At 40.1% G+C, this 18666-nt stretch overlaps 2 protein-coding genes across 10 annotated transcripts in view; one reads left to right on the forward strand and one right to left on the reverse strand.

Annotated features, from left to right (window-relative positions):
- The window catches only part of HELB (DNA helicase B), a 29254-nt gene extending 25184 nt beyond the window's left edge, over nucleotides 1–4070 (forward strand). Inside the window, exons 12-13 of the mRNA XM_090042477.1 lie at nucleotides 285–794; nucleotides 1281–4070. Of these exons, the coding sequence (XP_089898603.1) occupies nucleotides 285–794; nucleotides 1281–1370 (600 nt within the window). The 3' untranslated portion in view covers nucleotides 1371–4070. The remainder of the gene's footprint in view (nucleotides 1–284; nucleotides 795–1280) is intronic.
- GRIP1 (glutamate receptor interacting protein 1) overlaps nucleotides 2344–18666 on the reverse strand; it is a 592924-nt gene continuing 576601 nt past the window's right edge. For all 9 annotated transcript variants that reach the window (XM_090042472.1, XM_090042476.1, XM_090042474.1 and 6 more), the window contains 3 exons: nucleotides 16204–16437; nucleotides 4561–4707; nucleotides 2344–4376 (listed from right to left, as the gene is read on the reverse strand). In XM_090042472.1, the coding sequence (XP_089898598.1) occupies nucleotides 4143–4376; nucleotides 4561–4707; nucleotides 16204–16437 (615 nt within the window). In that variant the 3' untranslated portion in view covers nucleotides 2344–4142. The remainder of the gene's footprint in view (nucleotides 4377–4560; nucleotides 4708–16203; nucleotides 16438–18666) is intronic.

Below are 18666 nucleotides of genomic sequence, written 5' to 3' on the forward strand. Positions count from 1 at the left end.
AATCGAAGGGGTTACTGTTCTTATAGTCAATTTTAGCATCTTATTTAGGCAAAAACCACTTTTCATAGAATCTTGCCACCTTTGTTCACATTGGTATATGGCTCTGTAAGTAATGCTTAAAACTGACACAGTAATCACACCCACATATGGAGATAATTTTATCAGATATTTTTGAAGTTGAGACTCATGTGTTGCACTCTTACCTTTTTTTGCAAACCCTTTTCATTAACGCCTTGAAATTCTCTTAACTTGTTAAAGAGCTCTTAAAATTATGTGCGTTGCAGGGTTCTGAGGAGAAAACAATTGTCTACGTAGTTGGGAATGCAGGCCGGCAGCATTGGCAGCACGTATACACCGCTGTAACTCGAGGACGCTGCCGCGTCTATATTGTAGCTAAAGAGACTCAACTTAGGAAAGCAGTTACTAGCAGGAATTTCCCCAGAAAAACTCGCTTAAAACAGCGTTTAAAAGAGGCATTTGCAGAAGCGAGCAGCTGTCCAGAGCAAACAGACTTTCTTCTACAGAGTCAATGTCGGAGTCAAGAATATGACACCCTACCTGGTCTGGTGTCAGTAACTCAGGATGTTCCTGATGTTTCTGTACCAGCTGAAGTTGACGTCACCAAACAGGAGAAGTGTACAGTTCTTGATGAAATGGAGACTAGTAATGGACAGAGGATATCTGCTGCACTGGGCAGCGTAGGAAGAGAGACTGAGACGCCTGTGAAATTAAATGGATGTAAAAGGGAAAGGAGTTCTACATGGAATTCTGAGAGCCCTTTGAAAATAACTTTGGTAAGAAACTTTTGGAGGGAGGGCAGGATTTTTTAAATTACTCTGTTACAGCAGTGCAAATATTACTGATACCCATTACCTAATTTGTTAGCTTTTCTAATAATAGTCTGCTAAAACATTTCACTACTCAGAAAAGTGTTGAGGGATGATGCTTATAATTTAGGGGTACTGGAGGGGAAAAAACCTGGTAATTGTCGTAATAGTAATTTATAAATGCTACATAGAAGCTTTTTTGGCTTGCTTAAACTGAATTACCTGATGATGAGATTAAAGCAGCTCATTAAAACTGTGAGAATTGTTATAAATCTTGTTAATAAATAATTACAATTGACTTTTTATGAAAAAATTAACCTGTAGCTTGTACTTTAAATATTTTTTTTTCTTTCAAGTCAGTTCAGAACAATACATTCTTGGACAGTGGTCCCTTCTCTTGTCCACATGTTTTATTACAGTTTCATCATAACTGTTCTTGTTTTTGTTTGTCAGATGACTGCTGAAGAATCTCCACTTGGGACTGCCAAACTGAAGAATCTGAATTTGGGAAACTTCACTCCAAAAGCACTTTTTAAAAATTAACAAGCAAAGATATTCATTACTGTGCTACTTAACTATTTTGTACAATGAAAAATATGGTTTTGGAACAGAAACATTTTAAGTATTCATCTCAAAGCTTTTTAAATATTTTTCCAAGTTGTTGAAACACAGTTTATTTTAAAATGGACATTTTTTGGTCAACTCTATTTTAGCAGAAGTTAGAGAGAGAGATGTTGGTTTTCAAGAAAATGTTGATTATGTTGCCTTTTTATTTGGGAAGAACAGATAAGTTGCATGGACATCTTCAGATACAAAAGTTCCCTTCTTTACAAGATGGTACAGTCAGAGCCTTAAATGGTACATAAAATATTGGTGCAACCCAGAGGTATCTTCTAGTTTATCTCTCATAGTATTAGGGCTTGAGTAGAGGCGTCATTGCATATTCATACTGGCATCCTGCCCTTTTAAAAACCAAAGATTTATACATCATGTGGATTTTAATTTTCTATGTAAATTGATGGAAGTTTCAGTATGATAGTAATTAAGACACTACCACCATACATAAAATATTCTGCTGGAACATGAATTTGAATCAAACTGTAATAGACTGTACTGTGAATTAGACTATAACCAAGTTGCAATGAGTGATTTTCAGGGGTTTTCTCTTTGCACTGCATAGGGCCCAGAAAGTAATATGTCAGATTCCAGTTTTCTGCTCCTTATGTAAGTAGTAATGGGCTTCAAATGACTTTGTTTAGTTTTGCTAATGCATAGTAGGGCCAAGATACTGTGCACACAACACTCATTAGCAGTGTTGTATGTTAAGTCTTTGAAAAACAATGAAGCTGCAAGTGATTTTCTTTCTTATACAGTTTGCATAATTATGCGGCTTACTGCACTGGAATTTACAGGATTGGGTAAATGTTCCAGCCATTTCAACTGATATGTACTTAAACTGACATGGCTTTCATTTGCATGTTCCGTAGATTATAAGAAATGTCAGTGCTTCTCTAAAAAGTTGATTTGTATCTTGCTTGTAAAAATGCACATTTGTGGTAAAAGATTTACAAAAGAAAAATCCTACTTAAAAATAACCGAAAAATGAGGATAGTGAAGTGTAGCATATCTATAATGGTTTGCTAAGCCTACCGTTTTATCTACTTTATAGTACATAAGTTTTATACATGTGAATACCATCTTAGTGTTAATAACATTGTTTTTTAAATCACTGTTTATTCCATTTTATACAGCTTTCCATACAAATATTTGCAACAGTTTGAGTTTCCAAAAACATACATAGACGATAAATATCATGCTATTAAAGTATTAAATTTGTACAAAAATACTTTACAGTTTAATACTCATTACAAATAAAAATACATATTTAAGTGATTCATGATCCTGTTTCTTTACATGATTTCAGTTTAAACTTTTTTAGTGACTGATATTTTTCTGGCAGTGCTGAAATATAAATTGGACATGACGCTTGTGTATAGGGCAGGTGAGCTTGATCGTTTTACTGATTAAGGAAAACAGCAGTAGGGATACTCTTCCTAAACAATTTAAATTGACCAGAACGAATCTTGTTGTGAGATGATTGCTTAGGTATGAAGACTCTACAGTTAGTTAATGTACAAATCTGATATATTTTATATTCACTAAACAATAATTACCATAACAACTGGAATACTGGAACAAATCAAAACAGTTGCTGGTGAGCATAAAAAGCAACTGGCAGTATTTTATTGCTCTGAGGGGATGGGACAGGATTTATGATAAATTTGTAAAATGCATTTACAATTTAAATTTTCAAAAACTTTAAGGATAATTACAAGAAGGCTGAAAACAGGGCCTATTTAAGTGAATTTAAACTAATGAGTACCCCTCAAGAAATTCTTATTGGTAAGAAAAAGTTCATATGCAACAATACAAGATAGATTTGTAATGATCATTCTCATTGATACAATTAATTGATATAGTAAAAAAGATTTTTTTTTCTTTTTGTTCCGTGATTAAATAATGCATTTAAGGTTTAGGTTTTTTTTATTCAATAATCCTTCAGAATTTTTGACTACCTAAAAATCTCTCTTTGAAAAGAATCATACAGGTTGCAAGACGTATCCTGTTTAGTACTTCATTGCATAGGAAATAACATATAACGCCTAATAAAGTTTTACCACAGTTTTTGGCAGTAAACTTCACCACCACATGCTGCAGCTTCTTCCGTGCATTTTCTAAAACCATTTGAATAGTGCTTACTGTGAAGACTGCATCTCTTCAGCAGAACACTATTCACAAACACTACGTTCCTAGCCATTTAACAAATGACCTTCTTGGTGCAGCATACCACCATCTTGTAAATCCCTCATCCAGAAACCAGCTGGTTTACAAATTAGTAGATTTGTATTTAAAAACAAAATCTGGACACCAAGGTAAAAAGAGATTTATCCAATCTTTTACTTTCAAAAATGATGATGCTGTAAAGAAGGCAAAGAGCAAAAACAGTGTCTTTAAACACCTCCCAAATTTCTTAGGGAAAAATTAAGGCCATTAGCCATTTCTTTACTCAACATTGCCATAACTTTTATGGTAGTAGGCTTAGGTTGCAATGGCACTTCTCAGTAGTCATACCATCTGAAATAAAACTGCAACTCCATTGCTGAAGTAATATAGGCCTTGAAACAGATAGTTGGACCCCTTGCTCTTTTTAATGCCACATGGTATCTGTGCCTCAGTTATCACAGTAATCTTAAAAGGGAGTTAGCACCATATATGGTCTTTCGTTACCAAGTGTCCGATTAAAATAACTTCTTGCTATAACGTGTTTGTAGGTTCTCGTGTCTCCACACTAGTAATATGTCCAGTTTGTTGAAGGAAGGCATTATTCTGGTCACTCCATTCAGCGCCTGCTAAAGTCTGTTGGTCTGAAGTTCCCTTCTGAGCAGCCAGTGGGTTTCTACTAATAACCAGTTCCAGTTTATTGCCAGATTCTGCTATAAGGGGCACAACGAGACAGCAGTCAAAGTCTCTGGTACGAACATGATTTACCTGAAAGGTTAAAGGTTGAATTTTAGTCGAACTAAATGTGGGAAACAAGGTCATTCCAAATAAGTGACAATAAAATCTGCCAATATACTTTCATATATACATTTATGTATGTATACCCCCCATATTATATTATATGCATTTAACGTAATTAATAACTAAAATGTAAGATGCCAATAGTTTTTACCTGCAGAAGTCTATCATATGGTTTCAAACCACCCAGATCCCCAGGACCAGCTGGCCGAATATTTTTAACATATACACCTTTCTCCAGTAAACCATCTGAGACACTGAATCCAAAGTCCTCTGCATCAGAGTCCTTAAACAAAGTTACCTGTAGAAATAATTTAGAAAAATAAGAAAGCAAATGTTTTTCCATATTCGTGCACTGCTGCAAACAAAATGAGATTTTTTTTGTTAATTCCAAACGAGTAATCATTTGCCTTTTACTTTATATTGCTAATTTTATCCATAGCCTTTTCTTCAGTGTTTTTTCAGTAATGGAATGTCCAGTTTACTTTACTAATCATTATGTTTTATCCCCATCTTCTTGGTGTTTCTGAGACTTTTTTTTCCCTGTAAGTCCCTTTATTGTCTTGGTTTCCAGCTGTTTTATTTCCATAGATTAGCTGTACCGGGCAGGTAGAAGCTGTTAGATTCCCAGATCCTTTAAGATGTGGTACTTGGACTTAGGCTAAATAAATGCATATTTTGACTTGTTTTGATAGTTTTAGGCTGTATCAGCATAATTAGCTCTGAGAAATCCAGTGGGACTAAATAATGTAACAAGCTACAGTATCACCTGAGCTTACATTTTCAAGCTTCAGGATTCCAAATAGAAAAATCCTGTGCTGCAGAGCTCAAAACTGTCCAAAGCTGACCTATATAACCGCCCTGTGGGGAACAGATTCATGACATTTATAGTTTGCAGGCCTCTTTTCAGTTCCAAAGTTGAGTCTGAGCACTATTAACAAGATTTAGGAATCCCCAGAGGAAAGCTGGATGTGAGAACACAAAATGAACTAACCTTTTAAACAAAATTGCATTAGGCTTTGATATTGTACTGATTCTTCTGTAACTTCCACAGCAGTAACTACCACTAACCAAGCTAGTAATACCACTGGCAAGCTCCAGCCAGCCAGTGTTTTAGTTACATAAGGTCTAATGTCAGGAGAGCTAAAGGAGTATGTGTCTACAGGAAAACACAACTGTGAGATTGCTTCAGAAAAATAATTATGGAAAGCCATATGTTGCCCTTGAAATGGGGGATGAAGAAATACTGTCCAAAAGGAGAAAATAAAAGCTGGTACAATTAAATATTTTAGGGAGAAGGACATTCCCTGACGAAACACCAGGGTATTCTGAGGATGATCCTTTTTATCTTGCATTGTGTTTCTGATTGTTCTGGTCAAAAAGGATTCCAGAAGATTTTGAAAAGTTTTTCTTGTACAGACAGGGCATCATCTTTTCAAGCCATGTCCACCCTACAGATGCCTGGCAAAGATATGTAGGTTAGAGGTGCAAAGAGACATGATCTCTCAATGATGCGAAACTGCACTTTCCCTGGTATATGATGTTTCATGCTGCTACAGGGCAGGCAAGTTCAGGGAGACCTTTGATGATAACCCTATTTATGTATTGCTCCTGGTCCAGGTGTGGCTGCAGGCTAATCTAGTTGAAGCCCTGACACTTGGTCATATAAGCCAAGTTCCTGTGTAGCTACAAGTCAGCTGGCTTTGACCTAGCTGGCTAGCCTAGGTTCAAATGCATCTTAGTGGGGTGTATTAACCTAACCCAGCCCAACTGAAATGTCATGATTGAAACACATCCTTATTTACCCATGGAGACAGAGACTTGAAGACAATCAATAGTGTCCCTTACTGTACCGCAACCCCTCCTTTCTTTTCCTCCCTGTTCCCCTCTGTGGTGTTGGAGTGCAGTACACTATTACAAGGCCAGCCCAAAATCCTATCAACATTTAAGATTAAAATATTTCTCTTGTGCAGGGAAGCACACACTTCTGTCCTTCATTCTTTGTAAGACCTCTGATATTAAACTTTCTGGGGAATACTATATTAGAAAACCCACAAATTATTTCTACTGTTGCTTATCACACCTCAAATTTAATGGATTTCAGGAGTTGGAAGAGCATTTCAGCTACTGTACACTTACCTTGTGATTAAGAATAATGAACCTCAGAAAGATTGTTAGGTTATACTGACAGTTGATAGATGAGCAGGAGTCCAAGAAAACTCCTCCAGAAATCTGTTACTGATGGAGACTTTAGTCTGTGATATGGCAGCATGTCTAAGATTGTTTTGATCTCAAGTATATTTTCAAGCTGCTAGGAAACAGCCATAAGGCTAACATTTTAACAAGGCCAGAAAATAAATGGAGAAAATACATTTTGCTGACAGATTTGTGTGTACGGTTTCTGACAAAAAGAAAATAATTAGCAGTGGGCCACGGCACAGGTTCTCCTTAGTTGAGATCACTGTTTTCCATGCCAGTACAAAGGGGTTTCATGTGAACTGCCTGTTTTAAGATGACTGGACACAAATGCAAGGTAAAAAAAATATGCAGGGTCACAGAGCGGATGAGAATCAAAATGTCCTTTAATGTTTGTGAACAGATGGCAAACTATTTAAAAGAAGGTTTTCTCTTTCCTTCACCCACTATAGTGAAGTGGAACTAGATTCAATCTTAGCGGAACTGGGAGTGGTAACTTATTTCATTGCATGACAAGATGGGAATTAGCAAAGATGACGTGTACAATTCTACTCTATAGATCTGTGAGACTTGCCACACTAGCAAAAGCCAAAAGTCCAATTGGTCGAATACCTTGTCTCTGACTGCAACCAGCACCAGCTAGTTCAGGGGAAAGTGACAATTTTTGACACTTATGGGAAAAAACTTGCCTAAAGGACAATTCTGTTACTTATATAATGCTTTAACTAGTATGACTGTAATTGTGACTGCTGACAATAGCCCAGTTTTTGGTTGTAGCTGTGTTGGTCTTAAGGGCATAGGCCGGCAAGGTTCTTTGGGTAGATGTGATATCTTTTATTAGACCAACTGAGTAGCTGGAAAAAAGTTCTTAGCAAACTTTCAGACCAGCAGACTCCCTATGCCTGACAAAGGGCGTCTGCACCCGAAAGCCTGCTAAGAACTTTTTCCCAGCTACTCAGTTGGTCTAATAAAAGATATCACATCTAACAAAAGAACCTTGTCTGAAAATAGCCCATGATTTTCATTGCACTAATAGGGCACGCTCTCTGTAAAGATGTGTATAGCCAAGGAACAGGAAGCCTTATCCTTCCCTCTAATAGAAAATGACTTGTTTTTTTGGTAAGTTTTGATCCAGGAGACCATTTTAAGGGCTGATTGATTGCTTGTGTCTAAATGTCAAGCAACAAAATAAGGTGCTTAAGACAAAGACACCAGCTAGGACAACTGAACCTAGGAGTGCCAGCAGAAGCATACTGTAGGATAGTGGGAGAACCAGTTGAATTGGGGTTGAATACAGACCAAGCTTTTCCATGAGTTATTGTTTCAGTTGGTATAGTTATAAGTTCCTCTTTCCCAGCTCAGCAGAATATTTCAAGCACATTTGTTAAACTCTGTAAAGGCAATGGGATTTCAGAATGTATTTTTTGCTACTCAGGGACTTAGGTTATAATTTTGAATTTTATAAATTCTTACCAAAAGGGATCATTAGATCATCATTAATCTGACCTGTACAACTCAGGCCAGAGGATTTTACCCAATTACACCTGTACTGAACCCAAAATAACTTGTGTTTGGCTAAAGTATATTTCCAGGCTTCATCTGAAGACATAAAGAGATGGAGAATTCCCTGGTGGTTTGTTTTAATGGCTATCACATTTAGCATTAAATGAGTATATCGCATTTCTGTCCTGAATATGTCTTAAATTTCAAGCCACCGATTCCTGATACACCATTCTGTTCCCAGCATCGCCCACAAAGCAGAGGCATGGGCAGTTCTAGAGACAATTCTAGTCCACAGCATCACTTATGCCGGCCATGCCCCTTTGCCAACTTTCCACCAGAAGTTCTACTCCTGTGGCAGTCATCAGTAGCAGTTGCTTTACTCCCAACCCTCTTCTTTTCCAGCTTTCCTTTTAGTTTGCTTTTTAGACAGCAGCAATTACATACTACTCTTGCTTCTTGCCTCTGCTCCCCTGGATCAAGTATTTGGCAGCATGATGGTTTCACCCAGTCAAATCTGTTGCAGCAGTACCTTCCCAGCCTTGTCTTTTGACCCCCACAGACAGCGTGAGGGCAACCTTTACAGATCCTTCAGGGGTTGAATTATGCTTACAGTCAGTCACAGTTACCCCATACTCCATGGGCTGAGATTTACAGTTGGACACTGAGAAGCTGCAATTCCAGCTCAGAAAAATCCAACCAGGAGCCTCTGAGTATTTTGAAGAGAATTGAAATGTCCACCATCTGGCCAGTTTCAGGTATGAGACCTGGCAACCAGAGGAGAAAAATAATGAAGAGATCCCAAAGACGCATATGAAGTGTGTCTTCAGCTTTCCGGAGAAAAGAATAAGATTTCTATTGAGTTTTCCTTCCATTATGGGGGATTCTTGTGGTAAGACCTCCTTCACGTCAGGCAATAAAATTAGAATTCAGAATGGGAAGACATAAGGGGAAGCATAGCTAAAGGACTCACGTCTCTCCATTAAAGGGCTATGAGACCCTTCAGGGGTCATAGCCATGAAGGGACTCCTGCACAAAAGTCAAGAGAGGTGAAAAAACCACAGGAAGCACAACAGGGAAAGAAAAAGAAAAAATATTAAAAGGCTAAAAGACATTTGTCCTCTGCTTCAGACTCACTCTGGTCTCCTGCGGAGGGAGTTCCCATCAATTCCAGTTCTGAGCAGGAAAAGGAAATGAAACAGTTAGGATTTTTTTTTCCTGACAAATCTGACACCAGGTGCTGAAAAGCAGAGTCATCTACCATACAGACATAGCCAAATGAGCAACTTTGGGACAAATACCAGCTGGTAAATCTGAGCCTGAGAGCAATGCTGCTATACACCCTTGCTTTAAATGGTCAGAGATGACTAGGAACACCCTGGTCAGGGTATAAGCCTGTACACGCTTAAAATATTAGAAGATGCAGGGGTCACTAGGAAAGAGATGATTTTCCCATCCAAAGTACTTTTTCCCCTAAAGGTACAAGTGAAAGAGATAGAGGCCACCCTCTTTAGGGGCTCTGAGGCTTTCTTTGCTACACTGAGGTATGTCTATATCAACTCCTGCAACTTCTACCAACAAACAAGCCCTGCCCAGTTGCTCCTGTCCTGCATGCACTGCTTGCATAAAAATATTTTGTCGTATATCCAGGGACCTTCTCAGTTCTCCATTATCCCACAGAAATAGGACCATCAGCAGAGAGTCATACTCCTGACTCCTGAAAGTGTCCCTAAGTGTACCTGCCACCACTCTTAACAACAATCATATGATATACTTTCACCAGGCACCGTGTGTGGAGCCTGAGCAAGTGGGCAGTTTGTTTCTTGACAGTAGTCCTAGGATTCCTGTGGAGATGCTATAGACATATCCTGAGTGTCCACCTGCTTTGTAAGCACTACAGTATCTTGGCTGGGTGATGTAAAAGCTCTATGGGGACCCTTAAGAAAATATTGCAAGCAGCAGCTCTCCTCACCACTGACATTTTAACTGATGTTAAGATATTCTCAGCCAAGGCATCCAGTTTAGCAGACATATGCGACATCTGGCTACACTTCTGGACTGCAGATACCGCTTCAAGTAAATCCACTGCTCATTGAAATTCCCTACTTGAACAAATATTGGGCAAGACAGTATTATACAGTGCATCCAGATGGCAGCAGTCTCTCTTTTCTCTACTCACTGCCCAGAAAAGGTACCAGAGAAGTGTGCAAACCAGCAGAATAATACCATCTGTCTGTCCTCACCATAGGAATGATATGGGCACCATAGCAGTGGTACATCATGGGAAAATTTACGGAACTGTGGATCGAGCAGCAAAACCTGGAGTAAAAATGTCTCCAGGAGATTGCTGGGATAATAAAACGTGTAGCCTGATTGGAATCTAAGAAGAAAAATGTCCAACTTTCAGGGAAAAGAGTTTCTGTCAGCCACAGATAATCAGGTGAAAGAAGTAGGGAGTCTTTGGTTAAGGAGGTTTAACACTCTCACCCCATCTCTTCTTCAAATCACCCATCTAGCACAATCCTTTGACACATGAGCTGGTGCTGAACAAGATTTTGCACCATCTAGCTAGTTCCCTCAGAAGGCTTCTAGGGACGATAGTCCATGTTCTTTATTGTCTTGGTATATGCAGGGGTATACGGATCACAGATGGACCAACAAATGACTCAACAAATGGATGAAGGCCTATTCTCAGAACTCTCTTGCTTTGTATTTCAGTCTGGGCATGGGAAAAACTTGTTTACCCAGGAAACTGCTGCAGTTCACTTCTTTTGTTTCCCATTAAGGCAGTTTACCTGCTGGGTCTGCTATTGTAGATAACGATGGCACATTGTTATTTTTAATGGTGCAATTTCAGTCATCAGCATTACAATATGTAAAATGAATATGAAAAGTTTGAAAAGTAAAAGATTTATTAGACTTCTAAAATTCCTTTGATAAACCAGCGACAAAAAATCTATGCTGGAACCTGAGGGAAGTGTTCTATATAAAATTAAACTTTCATAAATTTAAATAGAAACTTACAAGTATTGAGTCTACAGCTTCTTCTTTTTTGGATTTGGATGTTAAGTTTAGAAGTGTAGTGCAAATCAAATGAGGCATTCAAATTTCTAGAACATTCTATAATTTTAGAAGGATAATATTACCTCATTAAATGGGAATGAGAAAATTATATGATGACTGTTGAAAAGTTTTGCTCTTGGGGCACCACTTTGCATGTGGAACTTTTTAATATGGCTCCTCTGATATTTTCTGTGTAGATCACATTAAGGAAGATATTAATTTTACTTGAATGATGATTTAACAATATGTCAGTTGAGTTATATGAACAGCTATTAATTACCATCTAAAGTTTTTTAACAACTTGGTATAACAGAATTCAGATTTGAAAGCTTTGCTCTCTCACAGCCAAGAGGAGTTCATAGAATAATTCACTAAACAATGCAATAAATTGATATGAATTTTAATAAATTCCTTAAGAGACAACCTGCACGAATACAGGAATACAATGTTGCTGTGAGTAAGGATTGCTAATCAGGTTTTATTTCAAGAGATATCTTACTATTTGCAAATGTTTTGCAAGGTCATAAGCTGAGCATAGAAGTTGTTCCTGCGACTTTATTCAGAGCATAACACAGTGGTATCCTAACACAGCTGGCTTGTAGACACTACTGCAAAGCAACTGTTATATAATAATTCTTAACCCAATTTTTTCTTTTTTTAAAATGTGCATAATTAAACCACACGTATTATATGGCTAAGCAGTATAATACAAAAGTCACGACAACTTAATGCAAAATCTGCACCAGTAAAGTCATTCAGTTCTATTAATTTCCACCATGGAAGGGTCAACTATTTGGCCAGATAATCCACTCACAATGCTTTATTTTTAGCCTTACTCATTTGTGCTTTTACTCTGAGCAGTTTTTATTCTTTCTCCCCCTGTATTGCAACAAGAACATTTACTTGCACAACTGTGTTTCTGGCAGGCTTTTCCTTCAGAGTATCACTGCATCTTTGTTCTTTACAATGGAAGGTGTTTTGACCACACTGCCAACTAAACTAGCACCGGTACCATTACAAAATGGAAAACTCAGTGAGACCTTGGGTTGCCTTCCCTCTTGTGGCCTGAAGTGAAAGTATGAGCTATTATGTAGAAGGCACATAGGTCCTGATTCAATAAGGCAGAGTTGTCAAAGATATGGTCTGTAGGCTGTATCTGGCCTGTGGAGCCCTACAATTTGGCATGTAGTGCTGCCTGCGGGTGTTGGACTGGCCCCATCCCACACGCTACATGCAAGACTGAAGCTGCTGTGTGTGCCGCCTGCAGCATACGGGCCTGGTCTGGGGTGTATGCCACATGCAGCATGTGGGGCAACACCAGCCTTGTGCACTGGATCCAGCACATGAAGCTGGTTTGTAGGCTTGAACCTGCCTGTGGACTAGTCCTGTACCCCTCATCTGGCCCACAGGGCTGGACGAGATAGACACCCCTGCAATAAAACATAGCCCAGTAAGACATCTGAAGGTGTAACACATACTGCTGCTGTGCTGAGACATACCGCACCTGCTCTGCACATTACCTCCTGAGCTGGAAGCAGCGCAACCATGTCAATGCAGTGCTATACATAGGCCAATACTCTATTTACCTGAATCCAAGACAATGTCAAATTTAAGATCATATCTTCCATAATTAGAATCTATAAATGGAAAATTATGAACACCTGCATGCCTCCCACCCTGAAGCCCTTGTGTGCCTCCCAGGTGGCAGATGCCCCAGGTCAGTCTTGAATCTAAGGCTTCCCCCCCCCATATATAGACTGGGAGAAAAGAGTTGATCTTAGATTTGTAAATATAGTAACTGCTGCTTCTCAGCTCCCTCTTGGTAGAGCTTCTTGGTGCTCATGTAGCACTACACAGTACAGGTCAATGAGTTACTAAAGGTATAATCTGAGTAGTCTTACTGAAGTTAAGGGGAGCACTCCTGAACTTAGTATTGAGTGCAGAATTAAATGCTTTGCTGCACTGTGGACTAGGTGGGTTGTTACTGATGTCTCTCAAAGGTTTCCTTGTCAAGTACAGTTTTCTATAACTGCTATGATTCCACAGGGGTCCTTTAATGTCACTGACTCAACTGTTTAAGGCTGGTCTGTGCAGAGGCTAGAACATTTTCAGCAACAGCATCTCAGCTATGGGATACTTATGGAAACACTTTTTTCTGCCACAGCTTGTTCAGCTCCAAATTAAAGACCAACCTATTTAGCTTTGTTAGTGATGATGGCATTCATCCAGGGTGAAGCCAACTGTGGAGACTAAAGAAGAGAAATGGGAGAAAACAAAAAGAGGAGGGGGATGGAAGTCGAAAAAAAGAAGCAGAGAGAGAAAAGTGTTTGCACACTGGAGAAAGAGGAAGGCTGATGGGATGGCAGGCGACCAGAAAAACACAACTAATTTCTCCCAACTTTGTTCTTGTGTCTTCAAATTCACTATCTATTCTTTTTACAGCTCTCTTCATTTCATAATGCTCCTGATCCTCTCTTGCTGCTGCCATCTTTTCCTAGCTTATTTTGCATTGCTAATTACTGGACCCACTTCAATTTCTTCTTCTTGAAAGAGATGAGTGATCTGAGAGAGACCGTAAGCTTCAGTTCCTGTGAGTTTATGCAAGCACAAACACAGTCTTACACCATACACTTAAAATGAAAACTCTTTTGTTTTCTGTGTCGCCATTTGTCCACTGGGCACTTATTAGTTAGTGACAGTAGAAGAGGAGCACAGCAGTTCTTGAACTCCCTTAAGATGTAAGTGACAGTATTATGAATATAACAAAGGTTTCATTGCACTGCTGAATAGCAACACAATAAAAATCATAAGTGGAAGTCATTGTATCTGTGTGGAGAATCATTAAAATACATTTTTCTACTTAAATTCATTATTCCTGCTCATATATAATGAATCTGACCACAGAGACTATAGTTTTGTCAGCTAGCCCACTATCTTCTGCATCTGAGAAAAAATGGGATTTCATGTCTTACAAAACATACTTATTAATTGCAAGAGAGAAAATTGCTCTTTCTGGAATCTGAATCCTCCAACACAACTGAGAGCTCAGAGACCACATGCAACATATCTCAAATTTTAAATTAATCAGTTGTATCTACAGTTCATATGTTTTGATCCATTAGGAAATAAAGTCATGTTGGTTTTTTTGGTTTTTTTTAAACTCACAGGGTCATTTATTGGTCCCTCTTTATAAATGTGCAGGATGGCATATAACACTCAGGAAGACTGCCTATAAAACAAAACATCCTTGAGGATTTAATTTACCTGATGCGTAAGCAAATCAATGGATAAAAGTGCTCCATTTTCTGTCATTCCCATCTGCCTTAAAATACCCTACAGAAGCCTAATCTATAGACTGCTTTATCTGTGTCCTGAAGTCAGGTGTTTCTGAAATCAGGGTTTCCCTTTGAAAAAAAACTCACTGATGTATTAGATAAAAAGACTAATCCACTTAATTAATTGCCTCTCTATTGGGCCACAGCTCCATCTACTCCCTCATCACACTTTCAAATTTGTACAAGTTTTCCTGCACATATATAGGCTACATGTCACTCCAGCTTCCCTATGGGAAGACTTTCTAAAGCAGAATAAAGACCCCTACTCCCTGGTTCCCTCACCTGCAGCCTGGAGCATTTCAGTTTTTCTCTTTTGGGTTGTATCCACCACATGACACCATCCCTAGACAGGAAGCACATGATACCTAATCTTTCAGATGGCACCCAGACTGTTATGTGCATCAGCATTCCTGTGCTGAAAAATAGCAGTGGGGATGCTTTCACTAAAGCTTGTCAAATGAGCTTTAGTTAAAATGCCCCCACCGCCATTTTTCAGTGCAGGGATGCTGATACATGAGATGCTAGAGTCTGCTGGAGTGCGGCAATTACCATGTTCCAGCAGATTCGATTACCTGAGTCTGCTCCAACGCAGTGTAATTACAGCATGTCAGAGCAGCCTCAGTGTACATGTATAGGTGCCCTACATTACCCCTTGAAAGAGGGCTTTCATCACTGTCTCAGCATTAATGTGAAACTTCAGCTTGAGGAGGAGTATCTGGCAGCTTTGCCTTTGAACTCCCATCCCTGCCTTCTTCTGTTACTATCTGACACTTTACAAATAGAGAGAAAAGCCCTTGGACTGAGAATTCCATTGAGATATAACCATCCCATCCCCTTTTCACACCTGGTCATAAACTGCCTGTCAAACACAGCAAGTGTTTTCTCCAAAATCATTGTTACTATGGAGCATTCACATCCAACTTCCAAGTGATATTTTGTGCAAGAATCCAACAATTTGGGAAATTACGCCACAATCCAACTTTTGGTTTCTCTTTTCTTCTCCAGGCGGACACTTTTAAAACCTGTGATTGTTTATATCACTGGGAAAGAGCTACTGCAGGAATAAAAAGTGAACCACAACAGTAAAAACAAAGAGAGAGAGATCAGCAGGTTCATGACTAAGGAAGAAGGAAAGCAACATGGCCTTTTGAGTCACATGCTAAAGAAACATATTTCTTGGAAAGTAATCTTTTTTTCTTAACAGACACATTTTGCAGAGATGAATTATTACTGTTGCTAGTTCCAATTTCCCAGCAGATCGTTCTTGTGAAAGAGCCATCCATAGGCACCAACTCTGTGGGTGCTCCAGGGCTCAAGCATCCACCCAAAAAAATTAGGAGGTGCTCAGCATTAATAAGCCAGGTGGGGCCAGCTGGGTTGAAGTAACACACTGTCTCTTCTGGGCATGTGCAGGGCTCAGCATGGGAACACCAAAAAAAAAGGAGAACTCACCAACAAAAACAAGATCCTATGCAGCCATCTCCCCTGAGGATTTGCCTTAAAAGTAAATAGTAGATGAGGATACAACTTATTCAGTTTGTTCCCCTATACGAACACATTACGAGCATGTTTGCAAGAAGAAATAATAGACCCATACTCAAACTTGTGGGGTCATTTATGAAAAGTACTTAATATACAGCCACACAATTAGAGTCCCTATGCTGTATATATTATGAAGAATTACCATTAAAAAAATTACAGACCTTGTGTAACTCCACAGGAGTCGGTGACATGATTTCTTTCATTTCTTGTTTAATTTTTCTCAGAACCACAGACTTTCTGCCCACATCTGATGGCAGGGTGTTGCTGCGGGTTGTCTGGCTGTAATGTGGCCTTGTGGTGCTTCTTTCCTGAAAACTGGCTTGCCTTCCCAACTGGCTGCGAGGCTGTGGGTTTTCATGATTCAAACTCATTGTACTTCCTGACATAATGGTGGCCTACAGCAGTAACAAACAGGTTTATTTTTTTAATGTATAATTTGGATTAAAGAAGGCCAAATTCTCTGTTCTATTTTCAAAACACAGTCACTTCAGGGTACAGCAAAAGGCAAGAGGACAGACATGAAATCTCCTTGTAAAGCCACTAAAAAAAGCTCTTTGGCAAAGGTTTCCATATGGAATGTGCCATTAACATGTCCAAGGAAGCTTTAATACCATGAAGCTGATTACAGCTTGAAGCCTGTGAAATGCAATCATTTATTTACACTCAAAATACGTTTAAAATAAAATGAAAGTTAAATTCTGGAGCCCTACTTTCATTAAATGACAAAACACTTGCAATAGCTTCTATTGTGCTCCCTGGTGAAACTGCAGCAGCAGGTGGGTTTGATAAATCTTTACCGTTTGGCTGAAGATCTTGAAATAAATAAGAAGGAAGTCTTAACCAAATAAGCAAGGTCAGTACTTTAAAACAAGTGGAAGTATGCTCAGGGAAGGATCCACGGGTGGGTGCAGTTGTGCTGTTGTACCCCTCCCCCCCCCACGGATTCCTGTTCCATCCACACTTTAAAAACTACAGCCGAGTGAGGGCAGCAGCATTTCTATTCAGGGAGTACTGTGGGAGTCGACTGACTTAATGATTCATTAGAATCTACTTGATTCCTGCTAGTTTCTCTTCATTCCATAGGTGTTAATGACTCTCTCCTTGATGTTCCACTATTCAAACTACCTTTTCTTCTGCAATTTTGCTGTCTGCTAGCCGTTCCTAGTAATTCCTCTCTTCTATTTCAGAGCCCTGAAGACTGTTTTTAGCTCTAGCTAAAAACCTTAACATAGGTGCAGTAGTATCTCAGATGACTGACAGTAAAGTATTGGAGGTACTGCCAAGACACTCAAGACTGGACTTCATTTTACGAGTTAGATTAAGAGATGTACATTTAACTATAATGATTACAGGACTAATGCAACATTATCTTTTGATTACTTTGACCATTTTTTGCCTAGTTTCTCATGTTTTTTAATGTTTATATATAATTGTCATGGCATGGGGTCCTAGGAGCGGCTGTGATCTCTCCTAGTGCCCCCTACTGTGCCAAGTTGGGGTCAATGCACCCTCATTCTCGCCCGCCACATCTTTGATGTTATTAACGTTATGGGAGGCTGCCTTTTTGCCCCCTTGGACACGGTACCCCGATGTATCCAAGTCTGTGCCCCGTCTGATGACTCTGTGCACTAAAGCCTTAGGGGCTACGGGTGGCTCCTACCACCCCTGATACCACGCCCCAAGCCTCGTAGATGTACCGGACGTTGTCTTGTCAAAATTCTACCCATGCCCTCATGGGCACCCTGGCTCTTCACAGGTTCCCTGGGGCTTCCTCCCCTGGCCCAGACCCTCACCAGCTCTCAGGCCTCTTTCTCACGGGCCTGTGCCCTCAAGGACGCTCCCTGGCCTCTTCTTCCTTGATATTGCCTGCGCTCCCCGTGGATGCTCTCTGGCATCTCTCACGGCTGTGCCCACACTGGGGCCTGCTCTCACGATTGGGGCCTTCCCTCATGGTCCTGGGGCCTTGTCTCAAAATCAGGACTCAGGTGGCCGTAGCCGTGCCTGGCCCCCAAATTCCCCTCTGGGGCTTCTCATCTGTGCGCCCTCCCTGGGCTCCGCCCACACTAGGGCCTGTCTCCGTGCTTGGGGCTCAGGTGGCTGTAGCTGTACCTGACCCCTAAATCCCCTCATTGACTCCTGTGGGGCTCAGGCGGCCTCGACCTTACCTGGCCCCCAATGCACTGCTCCCCTTCTCAGGGCTGGGGGCAGTGCACCCCTCAGTGCTTTGCCCTCTCTGGAACTGGGGTCCCCACACCGCTGTGGTGACCCTATGAAGCCTCCTCCAACCCCTATTAGCCTCACCTGGCCCTCTGGTGTAACAACAAAAGCAATAACATAAGCCAATTGGCTACAACTCAAACCTAAGCCTCCTGGCTAAAACGCAATCTGTAAGCCACCTGGCTAATTATCATTCCACTCCCTGCCAGGGCTTTCTCCACTCAGTCCTCAAACCGAAGCTGCCCAGGCCATCAAGCTCCCTAGGCTGCATACTCCAGCAAAGCTCCTTCTCCCTTGGACATTAGCAAGGAACTGCCTGCTTGGCCTGAGCCTGGGCTGTTTATATAGGCCAGACCCTGCCCCCTTCTGGTCAGCTGACCAATCTGCGGTTGCCCCAGCAACCGGCA

Source organism: Crocodylus siamensis, chromosome 4, assembly GCF_052110815.1.
Source record: "Crocodylus siamensis isolate JL-2025a chromosome 4, ASM5211081v1, whole genome shotgun sequence".
NCBI classification, from domain to species: domain Eukaryota; kingdom Metazoa; phylum Chordata; order Crocodylia; family Crocodylidae; genus Crocodylus; species Crocodylus siamensis.